The sequence below is a fragment of the Saccoglossus kowalevskii genome, chromosome 21 (assembly GCF_978046115.1).
Source record: "Saccoglossus kowalevskii chromosome 21, keSacKowa6.1, whole genome shotgun sequence".
NCBI lineage: Eukaryota > Metazoa > Hemichordata > Enteropneusta > Harrimaniidae > Saccoglossus > Saccoglossus kowalevskii.
The window spans coordinates 23,654,813-23,677,306 of record NC_140661.1 but is presented as its reverse complement, the minus strand read 5'-3'; the positions used below and the strand labels follow the sequence as shown (position 1 = coordinate 23,677,306).

The 22,494-nt window shown below is 34.9% G+C and overlaps 1 protein-coding gene across 2 annotated transcripts in view; it reads left to right on the top strand.

Annotated features, from left to right (window-relative positions):
• The first annotated feature begins 2,355 nt into the window (after positions 1-2,355).
• Positions 2,356-22,494, top strand: part of LOC100367391 (WD repeat-containing protein 7-like) — a 54,597-nt gene continuing 34,458 nt past the window's right edge. For both annotated transcript variants that reach the window (XM_085495243.1, XM_085495242.1), the window contains exons 1-12: positions 2,356-2,456; positions 2,867-3,031; positions 3,354-3,460; positions 3,905-3,983; positions 4,982-5,156; positions 5,484-5,554; positions 6,483-6,602; positions 7,594-7,739; positions 8,227-8,329; positions 11,966-12,134; positions 12,902-12,984; positions 20,836-21,007. In XM_085495243.1, the coding sequence (XP_085351369.1) occupies positions 2,873-3,031; positions 3,354-3,460; positions 3,905-3,983; positions 4,982-5,156; positions 5,484-5,554; positions 6,483-6,602; positions 7,594-7,739; positions 8,227-8,329; positions 11,966-12,134; positions 12,902-12,984; positions 20,836-21,007 (1,384 nt within the window). In that variant the 5' untranslated portion in view covers positions 2,356-2,456; positions 2,867-2,872. The remainder of the gene's footprint in view (positions 2,457-2,866; positions 3,032-3,353; positions 3,461-3,904; positions 3,984-4,981; positions 5,157-5,483; positions 5,555-6,482; positions 6,603-7,593; positions 7,740-8,226; positions 8,330-11,965; positions 12,135-12,901; positions 12,985-20,835; positions 21,008-22,494) is intronic.

The following is a 22,494-nucleotide window of genomic DNA, read 5'->3' as shown; positions in this document are numbered from 1 at the left end:
ACGCTAGTCTCACAGCCTATAACATTAAAATATTGACGAATGTGTTACAGGGTGTAAAAAATAATGAGTATACTCATAAATATAATTATTAAAATATCGGGTGGGCTCGCCTTTTAGCAGTCCATATACAACTTCGCAACTATCAGGTGGTTCGTAACCAGTCTTGTGATTGGTTGTTGACAAATGCTGAACAGGCCACGCCTCCAACTGTACCGTGCGTTCGGGCAAACCGTTAGGAATTCCTAAATGGAGTCAATTTGTGTAGTTTTCTTGATTTATTGTGCAGATATCGGTAAAATGTAGGTAGGGCTTTGGCGAAATTTGAAGAAACAACTAATATTCTTCAACCTGGTATTTTTTTTAGATTTTATTTTTTATTTTTGTCGTCCGTTTTTTCGAGTTTAAAAAATGTGAGCTGGCTGGAGCCTTCATCCCTTGTCTATTTCTTACACTAGATACCAGCCGATACCCCCCCCGCTCATAGAGACTGCGTATTACAGTTGATTATAGTTCCTGGGCTCCCTGTGGTAAAACTATATACTAGTAGGTAGAAGATTTCTGGGAAAGACTGACTGGGCGCTGTATGGCAAACTGGCAATGGGACATGCCATTATGCGCAAACGCGACATTTTTAATAGGACTGTGTATAAACCCATTGACAACATCTCAACAAACTAACAATCGAAGGAATTTACTTTTAACGTTTCTTGTTAATATTTATTTCCAGTTTTATGTTCGTTTTATATTTCTTCCAAGTGTTACACAGCAATGATTGTTATACCTACAAAGCAATGGAATATTCCAACTACCCCTGTTCCTCGTGCCCACACATCAAAGGCATACCGCGTCCGGTGTTTTGATTAACTGTCACGTGAGAGTGTATGTAACTTTATTGCGTCTACAACGGTCGTTGGGGCGTCTAGCAAAGTGTCTGGGGATGTTGCAAAGTCCCTCGGTAATTACCTAGCGGGTGCGCGAGTTAGGTGTATGTAAATATCTTGCGCTCGCTGTAAAGGAAACTGAAAATAATAAACTACGCACATGCAATATATTTAAAACAACATGTGAATTCGATCCATATTTAGAACAAGAATGTCAATCGCAGAATAAGCATCACAAAATTCAGGATATCGGCACATGTTCTACCAACTTGAATAGAAAGACTGAGATGTCAAGGAATAACTTCAGAGGCAAGGAATTGTGTTCATTGTAATAGTGGAGAAATTGGTATTGAAGTACATGCGTTAATGGAAAGTAACCATCAAGGCATATCGGAAGCACGTTCACGATTCTTTGAAACAATTTCACTATATGAAGAGAGCATTATGAGATTACAAAAACAAGACAAATTTGAAAAACTATTAAACTCAAGTGATAGTTTTATTATGAATATCCTTGCGAAATTTGTAAGTTTTACAAAACTTAAGTTTTTAATCTGTCTGTGGATTCTATATTATTCATATTTTCATTGTTTATGTAATTGACCTTAGATGACATACATTTCATTTTGTATAAAATAAATTCTATTCTATATGGTTAGAATGTATATAATGCAAGTTGTTGATTCTAAACAATATTACAACTTCGTCTCAACCAAATGTGCGTACATGATGTCATTGTGGTAATAACTGATTCTAGTCGTATAATTATCTACATAAATGTAAGTACATCCTTCATTTAAAATCTGCTCCTCGCACACTCCGCTCTTCAGCCAAATGCTTTTTGCATACTACACGGGCCAACTTCAGACATGCATCATCCGGTGGGCGAGCTTTTTCCCGACGGAGCAGCTCCACGCTTATGGTACACTTTACAATACGTCGAATTGGATACGGGCGCTATATAAATTTCACTCACTGATTGATTGATACCTATACAGGCACAACAGCCGGCTAAAATTACAATTCACAATAACAGGTGAACTTCGACCCCTTCAAATCTTGATTAAGATACTGATTTGACCTGGCCAGCACACATTTATGAAAAATACACACAAAGACATTTCCAATGATTCCACACATCATTAGTACCCGCAGTTGGTACCAAATCTGATCGGGCAACTCGGAAATTGCGAGGTGGTGGCGTGAAGCCTATATTTTTTGACATGCGCAATAGACACTAAGTGCCTCATTCCTGCCTTTCAAATAAAAATGAATACGCATATAAGCGCGACAACATTGTACATATAATTTGGTTGTACACTTTACAGCTGAAATATCTAAAGAAAAAAACAAACAAAATTACAACCATTTTCCCGTAATTACACTCGAGCATATTTTCTATCGAACATGCTATAAACGAACTATGTTACATCAGGTAAACGGATACACACCAATAAAATGAGTGATTGAGTCAATATGGTCGACCTTCACGAAGTGATGTTATGAGAGGCGTTTTGTAATATTTACGTTTTTGCGATTTTTAATCCGTTTACGACAGTGTCAGGAAACTCCAAGGTATACATCTCCACCAATTCACACATATTTAACGCAATGTTACGTTGTTAAACTTTCGTAAACTGAATTTACATGACGCGACATCGCCCGTAATTCAAAACTGATTGATAATATTAATAATCTGATTCTTACCAGTATATTGGACGATCGGGATTTTGATTGAAAAACTGTTTCCTCACTTATTGGAAAATACTGCTCGCTAATAGCGCTAGTAGCTCATGTCACAGTTCCTGTGTTGAGGGACTGTGCTCATGTACACTGTATAACATCGTAACTGTAACGGTAGTCACGTTGTGATAATGTGTTATGAGTTAAAGATCCGAAAGTGAGTGAAATCTTGCGTATGTTTTTGACTTCCGCATTTTGGTATTTGATGCACTATCTACATAATTTGTATTTAAAATTTTCAGGACACTATGGCGTGCAGCAGTCTTGTTGTGCCTATTATATTATGGGGTCGGCACCCTCCAACGCATTGCATCTCAGCTGTTATGATCACGAGTGATCAGAGGACTATAGTGACTGGCTGCCATGACGGTCAGCTTATACTCTGGGATTTCAACGAAAATATGAGGGTAGGTCGTCTATTTCAAGATACAGTCTATTCACATAAGTGTTGTGTTGTATTTGATCCTTGTTCTGAAGATACAAAATCATACTTTGTGATTTGCCATCAAAAATATGCTGATTAATTCAGTTTACTATATGCACGTATTTTGTATGTTGGTGCTCACTTCCCTCTTCTGTTATTTCCTCTTACGAGTAAATTTTAAAGCCAATATGAAGTAATATGTGTAATAATAAAACCAACGAAAAGTTTGGCATGAATAAAATACTAATAAATTGTATATTTTGGCATTGTGTATTTACTCAGACTGTTATCATGTTTTATTTCAGATATCTCCTCGTAATATGTTATTTGGTCATACATCGTCTATTACGTGTTTATCACGGGCCAATGATTCCTGGGATAAATCTAACGTGATAAGTGCCGCTGAGAATGGGTAAGTAAATCGTATGTTCCAGTGTAGATCTATCAAGCTTCACTTTTCTTCTTGTTGATGTAAATTACAGAAATTTATGGACAGGTTAGTTGATTAAAAATCACACTGTCAAGTTTCGAGTTCCGCTGTTACCTTAGAAACTTGTACATTCTGGTGTAAAAACATTCCAATTTCGTCTGCGTAGTGGTGTTGATTATGCCACATAAACATTTGATAGCTCATCAGAACGCAGGGAACCAGCGAATAATTTGAACAAAAACCGACTGATCGTGCTATAACTACTGTATATATGTAAAACATCGCGGCATGTCTAACTTGTCGTCATGTGGCTGGTGTGAGCCCTGTTGATGTATCCCAATACTATTCCTATTATGCATTCTTGAATTGGGGTTTTATGTTAACTCTGCTTTTACCGACTATATATCTATTTTTATTTTTTCATAGTGAACTTTGTTTATGGGATACTGATGATGGTAGATGTATAGAGCACACTAAAGTAGCAGGAACACACACATCCATGCATGTAAGTCAATAGTACTACAGTCATCTAAGAATTGTTTGGTCAGTGAGCAAAATGGCTTGCAACTTGCGAAACACTTTGTTTTTTTGTTCAATCTAGAGTTGAAGGTATCATCCCATTGAAGTACCCACAATTTTGATCATTGCATTTTTATACTAGATGAGGGGAAAACACAGTTTTTCAAAATCATATGCTCATTAGAATACATGGACAGGTTATTTTTATATGTTTTATTAATTCTTGAATTACATGCAATGTAGATATACAAGACATAAAAAATAATTGTTGAATACGTACACCAAGTTTGCAAATCATAATGTTGGATCCCCCCATGAAATAATCACTCATACACAACATGCCATCTGTCAAGCAATGACACAAAGTCTAGAACAAAGTAACACCAAGTGTTTTGAAAGGTTTTAGGGTTTTTTTTTATGTAGGAATATTTAGGTTTGGAATTATTATTTATTTATTAATTTTATTATTATTTCAAGGAATTATGAAAATTGAAGTGTTCTATGAAGTTTAAATAAAAATACAGATACTTTTTGCTGAGTAACCTTAATCTGTAAAAACAAAACAAAAATGTCAAGTAAATTTGGAATCAGTTTGAACACCGATAGCATAGAGGTTGTTGCCTCAGCAGATTAAAATCAAATTCCAAAATAGGAATCAAACTGTGAAGCCCTTTGTAATGTGCTACCTACTCAAAATATGTGAATTCAAATTCTGTAGGAACCTCGGTTAGCGACTGGTGGTGTTCTTGTTCTTCGTATGTAAATTGAATAGTTTGTGAACACAGAATTAAACATTTCGATATTAAATTGAAATTAGAAATGATGAGTAAACACGGAATACTGTTTTTATGTGGCAAAATGTACTGTTTATAAAGCTTGCATTTCTTGCTGTCTGCACATAAAAAATAAACTATAACATGCATTGTCACAGTAATATTTAAAAAAATGTAATTTGACAATTTAACATATCTTTTTTTACTACAGCCGATTCAAGTGACGAAAGGTACTGGACGTGAATCATGGGTAATACTTCATGGGTATTATGCTGATGTACATATCTTGGATTCAAATAGCCTGGAAGTGTTATTTACGCTGACATCTAAGGTATCACCTGATTGGATTAGTGCGTTGACCTTACTCAGACCTGTCAAAAGACAAGGTAACTTTAATTCATTATTCAGTTTAAATATTTTTGTGTTTCTTCCATTCGGATACTGTATTCTATGGAATTGGTAATATTGTACCTATATTCTATGGGATTTTTCAATATTGTATCCATATTTTCAGTGCGAGCTTCAAACATTGTAATCTCAAAAATGCCCCAAACAAGATTTCTATTTGTGTGATTGAAACATACATGAATATTATGGGATATGTATACCCACATTTTGATTTTTCCCAATTCTGGACAATTACACTACCGGTAACCTCTTTTTTCTTGTCTCAAATACCATCATAACATGAACTCTATTATAATATTTTTCAGAGGATGTTATTATTGCCTTGACAACGTCTGGAATGCTCAAAGTATGGACTCTCACTGGCTCTGAATCTAAGGTATTTTAAAAATGCGTCCAACATGTATAATTAAATGATTCTTAAAAGGCAAAAATTAACATATTTGGAAACTGTGATAAAATTTGACCATACTTACATATAGGAATTGACTATCTATATTGAGCATGGTAAGGCAATATTAAATAAATGCATTTGATATTTGTTGTATGGGACATGTGTATTGCATTCTATGCAGTTACAGGCATTTAATATGAACTGTTATTGTACTACTAGTATCTTTCTAATTTAATTCTGCAATGTAACTACTAGTTGTACAAGAAATATTAAAATTATTATTAAATATTAATATTAAAATTATTATAACATATTTGTTACCATTATGAATACTACTTAAATTTATTCACTCAGGAATGTTATTACGTTTCTGAAACTCTCGCTTGCCAAACGCAGCAGCTTTTTGATTTTTTTAACTTTTTTTATTTAATTTTATTCCTTTTTTTTGTTACAATTACTTTTGTGCCTAAGATGAAGTTTTTTCATTATGTTGTAATATGAGATTATTACGAGGATACTGCAAAGTATGCATGAAGGCAGTACAGCGGAAGTATCTGCTGACGCGCAGCCCTTGGGGCAGCAATCTTTGATTTTATTATTAGAAGGCGCTTATTTGCGTAATCGATCCATATTTGGAATTCACGTTTCGTAATATGTTAGAATGAAAATACCCAGTGCAGTATCCCAAAATTACGGTACGCTGAAACTTATGTCATGGTGACAGATGTATAATAATTATTATTATTATAATATAAATATAAATGATTCCATTCTTATGGAAATATAAATGGAAAATGAAAAGTCCCCGGAGGTTGTGGAGTATGTGGAGAGAAACAAATGGCATGCTTCCTGCTTACTAATTCATGCAATTTAAGCCCTATGATTATATGTTTATATTATATTGTTTATCTAGGATTCAGAACCACTTTTTGAAGATGAATCCAAACCACTAAGATGTCTTAATGCCCAGACGCTGACATGCTGTGCATTCACTCTAAGAACAGTTTTAATTGTATGCCAAAAGTATTGGCAGGTGAGTATGCACCAATCAGAAAGGAGAAGTAGGGAGGTGATTTACATAATAATAATTTGCATAACCTGATTATTATCCAATCATCAACTGTTATTGCCTTATTGCTTGTTTGTATCATATTTAATTGAACTTCAAATGTAGTAGCACTGTTACAGCAAGTCTCAGAAGTATTGGGGCAGCCAATTTTCAAACTCGCTAGCGAATTGGCTAACTGCTTGGGTTTTGACTAAACGGTTGGCTTTCGAATCTCGCTGGCGCCAGTTTGTGATCACGTCCACTCTTGGTGAGTCTATATTGCATTAGGAGACATAGAATGTTTTTACGCATCCTCAAGCTGGTACATGTCTGGATTCCCCTGAATGATTTGAGCCCGAAAATGGCCACAGTCAGCTAGCGTGATAATATTATAAATGCGATTAATCTACCGATATTTATTATATGAGGTTAACCTTCTTGAACACTGCTTGACACTAAATAGACAAGCTGAGAAACAGTTTCCTACAAATCAGGGAGAAAATAACAAACTTTCACACTCAAACGATTCGTTGGGGTAACATTAAGCCAACCGCTGAAAAAATCGACCTCATTCGTCGTTTTTGTGTGGACACGGAAGAGCATAGAACACTTTCCCTAATATATTTGAAAGCGAAATCGCCATCCAACTGTAAGACCGTTGCCGAATAGCTCCTAAAGTATGAGGATCGTCCCCTACTGTTATATAGATTCGCCTTAAGTGGGCGTGACCACAAGACGGCGCCAGCAAGATTCGAAAGCCAACTGTTTAGTCAAAACCCAAGCAGTTAGCCAATTCGCTAGCGAGTTTGCAAATTGGCTGCCCCAATACTTCTGAGACTTGCTGTAATATAAAAATGGAGCAGCAGTTGAATCCAAGTTCCTCACAGTGTCATGTCATACACACAGATGAATTTGTTGATTAAAAAGATTTATTATTAAAAAAAAATGTTTTGATTTTTTCTGATTTGTGTTACAGATTTATGACGCTGGTGATTTCTCACTGTTATGTTCAGTGTTTTGTGAGAAAGGTCAGCGGTGGGCTGGCGGTGATTTTTTGGCTGCCGATAGAGTGGTAATTTGGACCAAAGAAGGAAAAGGATTCATGTATCAACTACCGTCAAAGTATGTATACACAGGAGTGGAGACACTGTGAACTTTACACCATGCTTATTTTTGTTCTCTTATATCAAGGCCTTGAGAAGATGGATACTTTGCCAATGATCAGCAACTTTCGGAACATGCTTTGATTACGCATTGAATAATTACTGTATTTGCTCTATTGGAAGAGCATCTCAAATTAGCAACGCATCTCCAATTAGAAACGCATTTCCAATTAGGAGCACATTTCCAATTAGGAGCACATCTCCAATTAGAAGCGCATCACCAATTAGAAGTGCATCACCAATTAGAAGTGCATCTCAAATAAGCATGTGAACTTCTAATAGAGCAAATACGGTATGTTGATACAAATACAAAGTACCAGTGACTACTGAATAAAAAGTAACATATAAAGTTTGGGATTTTGTTTATTTTTGTTGTGTTACCGTAGTTGATATGGCATGCTTTGACCATTGCGTATTCGTAATTATTTCTTGTTTCTTAATTCTAGTTGCATTCCAGACAATTTAGATTTCCGGTCTGGGATAGGCAAGAAGCCAGGTACCAATGTACCACCATTCTTGTACTGTGTACTGGAAGTACCGGACACAACCGTGAGTACCAAACATACAGCTTATTGCTGATTGATATTATGGTGTGTCCCCTGCTTCCATTCTGAATCAATTTTATATTTAAAAAAAAGGAATTTTGTTTCAATGAAAATCAAAGTTTAGATTATGTAAGCCCAGTGTGACGTGAAGGTCACATTTTCAGGTACATGTAATCATTATTGGGGCGAAAAACAATGTTTGCTTCTCGTTGTCATTCACATCAGTTTGAAAGCTGTTCCTCACATACACATTCTTGTGAAGTACGTCATGTATGATAGAATTGGGGAAATGTTTGTTTTCTATTTCAGACCATGTTTGGTGGATCCAAATCAACCTTGAAGCTAAATCTTCTTTTTTTACCATACTATTGAAATCAGTTAATAGAACAGTTGTAAAATTTACAGCAGGTTTTACAAATTTATTAGTTTTTGACTCCCATGTGCGAAGCACAAAATGGGAGTCTTTGCAGTTAGTGTGTCTGTATGTGTATGTGTGTGTGTGTGTGTGTATGTGTGTATGTGTGTATGTGTGTATGTGTGTGTGTGTGTATGTGTGTCCGACTGTTCCACTGCTATCTCAAGAACCATACATCGGTTTTTGATGAAACTTGGTGCATAGATGCTCTGGACCAATGCGCAGATTTGATTAGGTTTTGGTAAAAATCCATGCTCGTTAATTACCTAATTTGCAAGATAATTAGCTAATTTTTAGCTGTTCTATGACTGTTCCACTGATATCTAAAGAACCACTCATTGGATTTTGATGAAACTTGGTACATAGATGCTCTGAACATATGCGCAGATTTGATTAATTTTTGGTAAAAATCCGTGCATATTAATTACCTAATTTGCATGATAATTAGCTATTTTTTAGTGGTTCCATGACTGTTCCACTGATATCTAAACAACCACTCATTGGATTTTGATGAAACTTGGTACATAGATGCTCTGAACTAATGCTAGGTTTTGATTAGTTTTTGGTAATAATCCGTGGATACTAATTACTTAATTTGCATAATGATTAGTCAATTTTCAGTTTTTCCACTGATATCTCAAGTACTAATCATCACATTTCAATGAAACTTGGTACATAGATGTCATACGACACTGCACAGACCTGATAGTTTTTATGGTAATATCAGTACATATTAATTACCTAATTTGCATAATTAATTAATTTTCAGCATTTGATATAAGTAGTTAGCATTACATTTCAATGAAACTTGGTACTTACATACTCAAGGACTATGCAGAGTTTGATTGTTTTCGATAAATATTTGTGCATATTAATCACCTAATTTGCATAATTAGTTAATTTTCAGCTTTTCCACGGGTATCTCAAGTACTAATCATCGCATTTCAATGAAACTTGGTACATAGATCCTTTAGGACTATGCAGAGACCTGATTAGTTTTAGGGTAAATAATTGTGCATATTTATTACCTAATTTGCATAATTAATTTTCAGCTTTTCTACTGATATCTAAAGTACTAATCATCACATTTCAATGAATCTAGAATTATGCAGACCCAATTAGTTTCCGGTAAATATTTGTGCATATTAATCACCTAATTTGAATAATTAACCAACTTTCACACTGATATCTAAGGTACTATACATCACATATCAATGAATGTACATGGATGCTGTAGGACAATAGACAGACCTGAATAATTGTGGGTTAAAATCTGTACATATTAATTACCTAATTTGCATAATTAACCAATTTTAAGCTTTCACACTGATATCTAAAGTACCGTAAAAACTCCAAAATTTCGACCGGTTTTAAATAATTGGTGTTAGATATGTGACGTGTTTTTAGAGTCAAAATTAAGGTGCATTTTCGGACGGTCGAATTTTTCAGAATAGAAATCAGCAAATGAAAAAATGGGGATGATAGACAGTGTGCTTCATTAGTTTTTAAAAAATGCAATGTCCGTCAATTGACGTAAACTTCCTCATGTTTCACGGTAAAAGCAAAGGTCGTGGCCGAGTTGTAACTCAAAATCTAAACAAAGTCATCAATCAGTGAGTATGTATGACAAGCAAAACAAAACATCAAGACGCGGAGAAGAGGTCAGCACAAAACTAATAGGTCAAAAGACAAAGCTGTCTCGCACTACCTAGAAAAACTTGCGAATGTTCGAAGTACAGGTACCCATTGGACAAAAGATGCATGGAAGTTTAGCAAACTATCTCCCCGACCCAGTGCAATGTATCCGGTTAGAATCAAAGCACACGTGTCCCTTATTTGAGGGACCAAATTCTGCCGTAAATTCGCCCTTGGATTAAAAAATAAAATGGGATTTAAGAAAATAAAATGGGACTTTTAAGGTGTATTTTGGCGTCATTTTTCGGACATTTCAATCAATCCTGCCGGCTAAAATAGAGTCTAAGTTTTACCGTAGTCATTGACGTTTGTCTATTCAAGAGTACACGTGTATGATTTTTATCGTGACTAGCGTGAGCGGGTAAGCTTCCTTTCGAGAATGAGCTGTTATCACTGTGAACAATGTTAAATTATTCTTCAGATGACCAGTTTATTTTTTAAAAACAACTAATTTTTTTATTTAAAAAAAATCATGCCGTTTTCGCATCAAAATCCAAGCCAAAATATCGTACTACAACATCAATCTCTTCCGCATTGCGTTCAATAACATTAACATATTTAAATAAGCTATGGTAATTTGAACACGTTGGCATCATCCAGCTTTTTGATTGGTTAATTTGCGATTTGACCTATTTGACCTAAGAGAACATGGCGGATATTCTACAGCATCAAACGTTTATACGAGACCGGAATCATTCGCTTACGATGAAACTAAGTTGACTTTTATTTGTATTTCATAACCATTCAACAAATTTATTTTGTGTACATTATTATAATCACTACTGAGTACAGTAATAATCAACAATTCAGAAACGCAGCATGCCGAGATTTTTGTGTTCGTTTTTATTTGAAACTTCGTTTATTTAGAATATATTTTCGTTACCAATAAAATAAAAATCTCTCAGTCAATCAGAAACCCGGATTCATGCCTTCGAGGAAGGTCCCGTTTGAACGCTCACATCGTTTTTTTTTTCGTTTGGGGGAAAACTAAAACTGGTCGCAATTTTCGAATAAGAATGAGTCGGCAATTTTTAGTGGAGTCGAAAATTTGTAAGTAAATAAAACACCGAAAACCCGGCAAATAAATAGGCGTACGAATTTTAAGAGGGGTCGAAATTTTGGAGTTTTCACGGTACTAATTATTCCATTTCAATGAAACTTAGTACAAAGATGCTCTAGGACAATGTACAAACCTAATTAGTTTGGGGTAAAAATCTGTTCATATTAATTCCCTAATAAGCATAATAATTCATAATTTTCTGGTTCTAATCACATTTCAATTAAACTTGGAGACATAGATTTTGTTACATTGCGCAGACCTCATTAGTTTCACACTCAAATCTGGTCATATTAATTTTCTGATTTGCATAATTAGTTTTCAGCTAAGTAATTTCGAATTATATTTAATGTGTCTCCAATACTCTCAGCACATGGGAGTTCTTTCTAAGCTTTCTTTGATTTTGAATTATCGTAAATTAACAATTTGCTGCCAATTTTAACAGTTAAAATATATTTGTTTGTTTGTTGCAGCCCTTAGCATGTAGCCCTACCATGTCATTCTTCTATGGAAGACGTGGCCCATACTTGAAGTTGCTTCTTCGTGGTGATTCCAATGGTAGAGTGACAGTATGGAAGATGCCTGAAGTATCGGAGAAGGAACTCGGTTTTTTGAAACAAGAACAGTTCGATACATACCCAGGTAACATTCAAGTGAAACGTTGAGTGCAAGTATTTTATGTTGCATTCTGGGAAGTGACAGTCACAACACTAATAATAATATCATAAACTTATCTAAAGTTCATTAAGCAGTTACTGAAGTCTGTTTTAGGTGCGATGTGTTCTCTACTATAGGACAACATGAATTAGGAATTAAAACTTTTAAATTCTAACTTGTGTGTCAATGCTAAAATACTAGTATGATAAAATCAAAACTGGATAATAGAATTAAAAAAGTTTTCAAATAGCATCATTTTCATATTTCCCAATGTATCACTCAAAAAATCCATGAAGTACATAAATATACATACGTGAACAAAATGTAAAATTGTCATAACTCAGCATAGCCAGAAAGATAAATTTAGGCGTAACGATATTCAGCTATTTTTTTACAGACATACATTCAGCCTTTGAATGCCAAAAGTAAATCAAAAAATGTTATCACAAATTTGTGGGTAGCAAATTAGCTCTATTAAAAGTACATCAACAATTGGTGTGCATATGAACAAAAAATTTGTTGTATCTGAATCATTAAAGTATTACATATTTTGACCATAGAAACACTTTTGTAATTTACATATTAATAAGTGTATGCTACTAATAGAAAAAATATGGTAATGGAAACTAAGTTAATACAAAATGAACAAAAACTAAATTATTGAACATTATATACCAATTTGCAAACTATTGCTTCAAAATTTTTATACAAATGTGTTCAAATAGATAACAATTAGATGTTATTTATTCCAGTGATGCTTCCAACAGTGTCCACCAGTTTATCTGATTTATGGAATTCACTAGAAGTCAAACCACCTGGAATCATAGATCAATTGGTAAGCTCGAATCAATCTTTAGTAAAAAAAAAAAAAAACATCAACAGTGGTTGGTTGAAACAGACAATAGAAAAAAATGTATTTTTCATGCATGTACTTTTTTGCCATCGTCATTTGTGTGAAAGTATTAATTCTGAAGACTTCTTTTTTCACTTGAAAAGTGATTACATGTGTCTGATTGATCTTTTTTTTTTTCTCTTGCTTTCTCTCATCCTTTTTTCACATTGCTGCAATGTTTGTAATCTTTCAATGCCTATTTGTCTCTTTATCTGCTCATTTCTTCTGTCCAGTGTATTCGTGATAAAACAACCGACAAGGTATGGGGAAGTATCTTGAAACTCCTATTTTGTGTGAAATTAACAACTTAAGTTTGCACGCATGTTTTTTTTTTTCTCTCTAAAGGGTTGTTTCTTAACTTAACGCCAACTCTTTCGCATAATACATGTAGTTACAAATACTTCTGATAATACCCTGGTGGGTGTGTATCCCTAATTCAGTCACAGTATCTCTTTTTGAGAAATCTTAGGTGTCTGTATGAGAAATATAAACACAAATTATTGAAATGTTACGTCAATGACTGCCTTAAAAAACAGAGGTACAGTACAGTTCTCGCGGAAGCTTTGGCTTTTGTGGCATCATTGTCGCCTAGGCATGGCTTCATTGTCGCCTTAGCATCGCATCATTGTGGCATCAGCTTCGCGTCATTGACAATTGAAGCTGTGTTCGCCTCACTTATTCTGTGGCATCACCGTGGCCTCAGCTTCGCAGTCTCATGGCATCAACATGGCATCAGCTTCAAAGTATTGTGACATGAGTATGACCTCATTATTTTCACATGGAAAGGCAGTAGAGAAAAACACATGTACAGAAGTTCGATATGTAATCGATTTGAAATTCAAGGCGGTAAGGGGAATAAAATATGACCAAGAGTAAAATGACATTTTAAAAATATATCTTGTTTAATTATTTAATGTTGCGAGTATTGGGTACCAAAAACTTTGTGCAGTAAAATGACATTTTAAAAATATATCTTGTTTAATTATTTAATGTTGCGAGTATTGGGTACCAAAAACTTTGTGCAGTACATTGCAATCTGCAAGGTGACGAGTGTCATATTGACTGCAAGGAAAATCGTGATAAATTTAAATCACACGATGCAATCGTCGTTCGGATACAACGCAATTTGCTACACGAAATGAAACTGTTCTTGTTATTACCTTATTTTCGTTCATTTTATTTGCTGGTAAGAGAACAGATTCAGATTCCTCATTTCGGTGGTATTTTTCTGTGTTTCGTTTAGTTTTAGCAGAGTCCGATCCCATGCCCGGACTACAAATACATGCAAAACACATGTACGTCGCCTGGTGCGTCGGCGTTGTCGCCTGCCATCTTGATACAAAGTTCCAAAACAAGTGCGTACATTTCTAACTATGATTGGATGGTTGTGGTGGAGTCGGTCTGATAAAATATTACATCCAATTTTCAAAATTAAGTCACGATCAGTGACCTAAGCTCGACCTATACGTACTTTAAAAGTATTCTCACAAAAAATATTTTCGAATAAAAACGAGCCACATGCCCTGTAAAAAATTGAATAGCACTTGACATGCAGAAATAATTTATTGGGCTTCAGAAAAAAACATGTCCAGTGGTGCCCAGTCGATGAACAATTTGAAACCTATGATACACACAGAAGTCATTCGATACTGAATGTCATCGACCCCAATCTGGTTTACCTTATTTCCCAACTTGCAAAACTGATTTGTATCTCAGCCCCGTTTTTTTTTCTTTTCTTTTTTTGAACTGAGGTCAAATCCCGGCCGTTTGTCAAAATATACCGATGTTTTTTAGTGAATAATTGTGAAGCCTGTCACAGCACAAACAAACTATGTGAATCGACGCAGGAGATTGGATGGTACGACGACCCTTAAATTAGCGTCAAATATGTTTTGTTACAACATCATTGATTGGCTGACAGTCACATTGATCGGAGCACACAACCTGGGTCACGGAACCATATTTGTCCGTATTATCAACAGGACTTTGCGAGAGAACCACACCCACACTTTCAACCATTTTTAGCGCGGAAGTTGCCAACAAATGTCGAAAAACTCGTGAATTTTATGGATTTGAATAAAATAAAGCTAGCGCTTAGTAAGACTGGTTAATAATATACCCCGATGCTCTTCGATTTTTTGACTCCCATGTGCGAAGCACAAAATGGGAGTCTTTGCAGTTAGTGTGTCTGTATGTGTGTATGTGTGTATGTGTGTATGTGTGTATGTGTGTATGTGTGTGTGTATGTGTGTCCGACTGTTCCACTGCTATCTCAAGAACCATACATCGGTTTTTGATGAAACTTGGTGCATAGATGCTCTGGGCCAATGCGCAGATTTGATTAGGTTTTGGTAAAAATCCATGCTCGTTAATTACCTAATTTGCATGATAATTAGCTAATTTTTAGCGGTTCTATGACTGTTCCACTGATATCTAAAGAACCACTCATTGGATTTTGATGAAACTTGGTACATAGATGCTCTGAACATATGCGCAGATTTGATTAGTTTTTGGTAAAAATCCGTGCATATTAATTACCTAATTTACATGATAATTAGCTATTTTTTAGTGGTTCCATGACTGTTCCACTGATATCTAAACAACCACTCATTGGATTTTGATGAAACTTGGTACATAGATGCTCTGAACTAATGCTAGGTTTTGATTAGTTTTTGGTAATAATCCGTGGATACTAATTACCTAATTTGCATAATGATTAGTCAATTTTCGGTTTTTCCACTGATATCTCAAGTACTAATCATCACATTTCAAATGAAACTTGGTACATAGATGTCATACGACACTGCACAGACCTGATAGTTTTTATGGTAATATCAGTACATATTAATTACCTAATTTGCATAATTAATTAATTTTCAGCATTTGATATAAGTAGTTAGCATTACATTTCAATGAAACTTGGTACTTACATACTCAAGGACTATGCAGAGATTGATTGTTTTCGATAAATATTTGTGCATATTAATCACCTAATTTGCATAATTAGTTAATTTTCAGCTTTTCCATGGGTATCTCAAGTACTAATCATCGCATTTCAATGAAACTTGGTACATAGATCCTTTAGGACTATGCAGAGACCTGATTAGTTTTAGGGTAAATAATTGTGCATATTAATTACCTAATTTGCATAATTAATTTTCAGCTTTTCTACTGATATCTAAAGTACTAATCATTTACATTTCAATGAATCTAGAATTATGCAGACCCAATTAGTTTCCGGTAAATATTTGTGCATATTAATCACCTAATTTGCATAATTAACCAACTTTCACACTGATATCTCAGGTACTATACATCACATATCAATGAAATGTACATGGATGCTGTAGGACAATAGACAGACCTGAATAATTGTGGGTTACAATCTGTACATATTAATTACCTAATTTGCATAATTAACCAATTTTAAGCTTTCACACTGATATCTAAAGTACCGTAAAAACTCCAAAATTTCGACCGGTTTTAAATAATTGGCGTTAGAAATGTGACATGTTTTTAGAGTCGTGGCCGAGTTGTAACTCAAAATCTAAACAAAGTCATCAATCAGTGAGTATTATGACAAGCAAAACAAAACATCAAGACGCGTAGAAGAGGTCAGCACAAAACTAATAGGTCAAAAGACAAAGCTGTCTCGCACTACCTAGGAAAACTTGCGAATGTTCGAAGTACAGGTACCCATTGGACAAAAGATACATGGAAGTTTAGCAAACTATCTCCCCGACCCAGTGCAATGTATCCGGTTAGAATCAAAGCTCACGTGTCCCTTATTTGAGGGACCAAATTCTGCCGTAAATTCGCCCTTGGATTAAAAAATAAAATGGGATTTAAGAAAATAAAATGGGACTTTTAAGGTGTATTTTGGCGTCATTTTTCGGACATTTCAATCAATCCTGCCGGCTAAAATAGAGTCTAAGTTTTACCGTAGTCATTGACGTCTGTCTATTCAAGAGTACACGTGTATGATTTTTATCGTGACTAGCGTGAGCGGGTAAGCTTCCTTTCGAGAATGAGCTGTTATCACTGTGAACAATGTTAAATTATTCTTCAGATGACCAGTTTATTTTTTAAAAACAACTAATTTTTTTATTTAAAAAAAAATCATGCCGTTTTCGCATCAAAATCCAAGCCAAAATATCATACTACAACATCAATCTCTTCGCATTGCGTTCAATAACATTAACATATTTAAATAAGCTATGGTAATTTGAACACGTTGGCATCATCCAGCTTTTTGATTGGTTAATTAGCGATTTGACCTATTTGACCTAAGAGAACATGGCGGATATCCTACAGCATCAAACGTTTATACGAGACCGGAATCATTCGCTTACGATGAAACTTAGTTGACTTTTATTTGTATTTCATAACCATTCAACAAATTTATTTTGTGTACATTATTATAATCACTACTGAGTACAGTAATAATCAACAATTCAGAAACGCAGCATGCCGAGATTTTTGTGTTCGTTTTTATTTGAAACTTCGTTTATTTAGAATATATTTTCGTTACCAATAAAATAAAAATCTCTCAGTCAATCAGAAACCCGGATTCATGCCTTCGAGGAAGGTCCCGTTTGAACGCTCACATCGTTTTTTTTTTTCGTTTGGGGGAAAACTAAAACTGGTCGCAATTTTCGAATAAGAATGAGTCGGCAATTTTTAGTGGAGTCGAAAATTTGGAGGTAAATAAAACACCGAAACCCGGCAAATAAATAGCCAATCGAATTTTTAGAGGGGTCGAAATTTTGGAGTTTTCACGGTACTAATTATTCCATTTCAATGAAACTTAGTACAAAGATGCTCTAGGACAATGTACAAACCTAATTAGTTTGGGGTAAAAATCTGTTCATATTAATTCCCTAATAAGCATAATAATTCATAATTTTTTGGTTCTAATCACATTTCAATTAAACTTGGAGACATAGATTTTCTGTTACATTGCGCAGACCTCATTAGTTTTACACTCAAATCTGGTCATATTAATTTTCTGATTTGCATAATTAGTTTTCAGCTAAGTAATTTCGAATTATATTTAATGTGTCTCCAATACTCTCAGCACATGGGAGTTCTTTCTAAGCTTTCTTTGATTTTAAATTTTATTTCAAGGTGAGAAATGGATAATTGAAGTTCCATCGATTTCAAGGCGACTGTTTCACCGCGACAACTCTATGCCGTGTTGTAGTTTCGCGAGCTAAAACAAAAATATAGATATAATAAATAGTACTTGTTTAATTATTTGGTTTTACAGCCTGCAAATTACGGGACATGATCCCCATGAATTACGATAAATAAATGCTGATTGTGTTGAATGACGGACGTCGGGGCCGTTTGGAGAAACCAACGGGGATATTCCAAACAAATTATTGGGACACGGTCGGTAGACATTTCAAACAAATGAAATTATTAACAAAAGACGAGATTTTTACAGATATTTACGAACATACTGTCATACTAAATATATGCAAAATTGACAAATACACAAAGAGATATTAGGTTTTATTTTAGCCTTGGAAATATTTTCTTTCACTCAGTCCATGCGTGGGACTTCTATTTAGCTTCATGGTCCTTCGGCTTGTCTTCTCCTTGGGGGAAATAACAATAATTATACAAATCGTAAACTCAACACAGTCAGGAAAAGAAACCCGGACAACCATGTCGTACTTCTGTTGAAATACATTTTGTAGCAGTGCGTCACGTCAGAATATTGTTTAAAATAAAATATTCAATCCCAGCCAAATCTAGGTCAAAGGGTCAGATTGCGTGCATATAATTATAGATAGTTAAAATAAAAAGTATTTGAACTTTTGACGGTTGTTCAACATCTTTGCACGGTTACTAAACTAGTAACTGTGATCTATGAAAACCAGAAAATTGTTAGTAGTCCGAATTTTTGCACAGTCGAAAATAAAGCGGAAATTCAACAAGCGGTCGCAAAAGAGAGCGTTTGAAAAGCGGAAGCGGGCGAGTGCTTGGGCGAAATGAGTTCTGTACTTCTTTGTTTGATGAAGCGATGCTGATGCCACATTGTCGCCATAATGAGGCCACAATGAAGCGAAGCGATGACAGCCTCAACTTTTTATGTCGCAACATTGAAGCGACGCTGAAGCCATAACAATGCCATAATGATGCGATGCTGAAGCGAAGCTGACGCTGAAGTGAAGCCAAAGCTTCCGCGAGAACTGTACTGTAACTCATCAAATGGCAGAGATGGCAAATGAGTTCTGCTGTTGCTTTTGTACCCATACAAGTGGTGACTAGAAATATTATATTCTTCTGGAGAGGGGCTAATATGATGTCTATATCGCTAAATGTGCTTCATCAATAATTCATAAATAGTGAAAATGATTTTAAAAAAATCTGAATAGTACAATGTGACCATGTATGCTAGTTGCAGACATCCAGCATTCTATTTTCAGACTTCCAGATCTCTCTCATTTCAGTCCCCATTGAACAAAGTTCAGACTTATAGTCTAGTGTATCCATTTATGCGTCCAGAGCTGTATATCAGACACCCCAGGACCATTTCTCTTTAAACTTCACACATATTTCATATCTTATTTGATATATATAAGTAACTGTTACTGCTGGTACTAAAGGTTATTGTATGTCACTTTGATTAGTAAAGTCAACTCAAGATGGCTGGCTCATCTATCAGGACACTCAAGTAGTGCATCATCATATGCTTTTTGCATGTGTACAATTTTTGAAGTTATGAAAAAGCAATGTAAGAATGTTCACTATGCACAGGTCTAGGAGATAAATTATCCTTGAATGTGTATAGTTTTGAGATTGAATATGAATAAAGTATGTGCTGATTGTGAATAGAAACTCTCATACATATAATTCGTGCTATGCTGTTGACATTTGATTTCTTGCAACCGTATATAAACATGATGTGTCATTCATTGTCACATGTATGTTAATCACGTATGTCCATGGTGAAAAATACCATGAGATACAGGTTTTCACTCTGCTGTTCTACGTGGCATACCAAAACTACTCTCACTTTATAACACACAACAGAATTTTATATGCCAATGGTCTTTAAGGATAAGTGCACAATATTATGAGGATTTCATCCCAGGCTATGTACTGATTTGCAGTGAGCAAGACTGGTGTATTGACTCAATTAAAATGTCATAAAATATGCAAATTCTGTCACGATAAATGGTGTTATAGCCTCACAGTCGTCACACTGTATCATGTTGGATATTGGTCTTGTGTGACGTATACATGTGTAAAAAACATTATATAACATGGTCAGTCTAAATCTAGCAATCTGATTGGTTGAAACAAGGTCTTTTGTTTTTGGCACATACAACCCTCCATCCCCTTTCCCATCCCACACTAGGATACTGTGTACTTACTACCCTCCATCTTCCTTTTCACACGACACTAGCATAATGCTGTACTTACAATCCTCCAGCCCACACATACACATTGCCATTATTGCCATCATGGACAAGTGGTTCATTGCATATACCCAACTTACTCATAGCTGTTTTTTTGCTTTCATGGCTGAATATCCATTACTAATAAACCCACTTTTCCATTAATACCTGTATAAACAAACCTCCAGCCTCTTACCTGCCCATATAACCATTATTTAGATGTTTCTTTATTCAGTTTTATTCATTTGGATGGATTCAAATTCGCTACTAAGCTTTTGGGCTTGTGCAAGACATACTTCTAATACTATAGTTACATGGAAACTGGAAATCTTATGTTGTTACTTTCTATACTGAACACAAGTTTTGTTTGAATCTAATACAGAGTGTGAAATCCAACCAACATCCTGATGAGATCTTAGCTGTGACTGCCAGTATATATTTACCAATGCAAGGTAGACTAGTCTGTGGTAGAGAAGATGGCAGCATAGTTATTGTACCAGCCACACAGACAGCTATTGTGCAGCTATTACAGGGAAGACATACTGCAAGGAGAGGTATGTGTTTCCCAATTCCTTTATTTCTTTTTTTCTATGCATACCCAGAGTTGGTTCATTTGACCATTCAGTTTGTGGCTTGACGACTGAGCTGTATTTTATCGGGCGTCGCCGAGCAGGTTTAAATTTGTAGACTTATGGATAACGCAACGTCTTGTAGTATGTAACCTCGTCAAACACTGTTTATTGTCAACTGACTAAAGTTTAGAACAATACAAAAAACAACACTCTTGAGCTAGTGAGCTCATGAAAACTGCAAAAGAAGAACGTAATCGAACAGTAATAAAGTAGGCGTTGGTCATATTCATTGGTAATACTTAGCGTTCTCGCTGCATTCAGCAACATAGTTTGCAGAGGAAAAAACAAACAAAATGGTCAACTGGCAACTGTTTTTGACTCCCGTGTGTCTGTCTGTGTGTCTGTGTCTGTGTGTGTGTGTCTCTGTGTCTGTGTGTGTGTCTGTTCCACTGATATCTCAAGAACCATACATTGATTTTTGATGAAACTTTGTGCATAGATGCTCTGGGCCGATGCGCAGATTTGACTAGGTTTTGGTAAAAATTCATGCATATTAATTACCTAATTTGCATGATAATTAGCTGATTTTTAGCTGTTCCATGATTGTTCCACTGATATCTAAAGAACCACTTATTGGATTTTGGTGAAACTTGGTACATAGATGCTCTGAAATAATGCACAGATTTGATATGTTTTGGGTAAAAATCTGTGCAATATTAATTACCTTATTTGCATAATGAGTAATCAATTTTTGGCTTTTCCACTGACATCTCAAGTACTATTCATCACATTTCAATAAAACTTGGTACATAGATATCATAGAACACTGCACAGACCTGATAGTTTTTAGGGTAATATCAGTACATATTAATTACCTAATTTGCATAATTAATTAATTTTCAGCTTTTGATATTTTAAGTAGTAATCATCACATTTCAATGAAACTTGGTACATAATTACTTGAAGACTGTTCAGAGACCTGATTAGTTTTGGGGTAAATATTTGTGCATATTAATCACCTTATTAGCATAATTAGTTAATTTTCAGCTTTTCGCCTGATAACTCAAGTACTGATCATCATATTTCAATGAGACTTGGTACATAGGACTATGCAGAGACCTGATTAGTTTTAGGGTAAATAATTGTGGATATTAATTACCTAATTCGCATAATTAGTTAATTTTTTCCATGAATGTTCCACTGATATATAAAGAACCACTAATTGGATTTTAATGAAACTTTTATAGAGTATTCATCATCACATTTCAATGAACCTAGGACTATGCAGAGACCCAATTAGTTTTTGGTAAATATTTAAAAATTATGCTTATTAATCACCTAATTAAAATAATTAATTAACACTGATATCTCAATTACTGATCATGACATTTGAATAAAATTTGGTACATAAATGCTCTAGAACAATAGACAGGCCTGATTAATTTTGGGTTGAAATTTGTTCATATTAA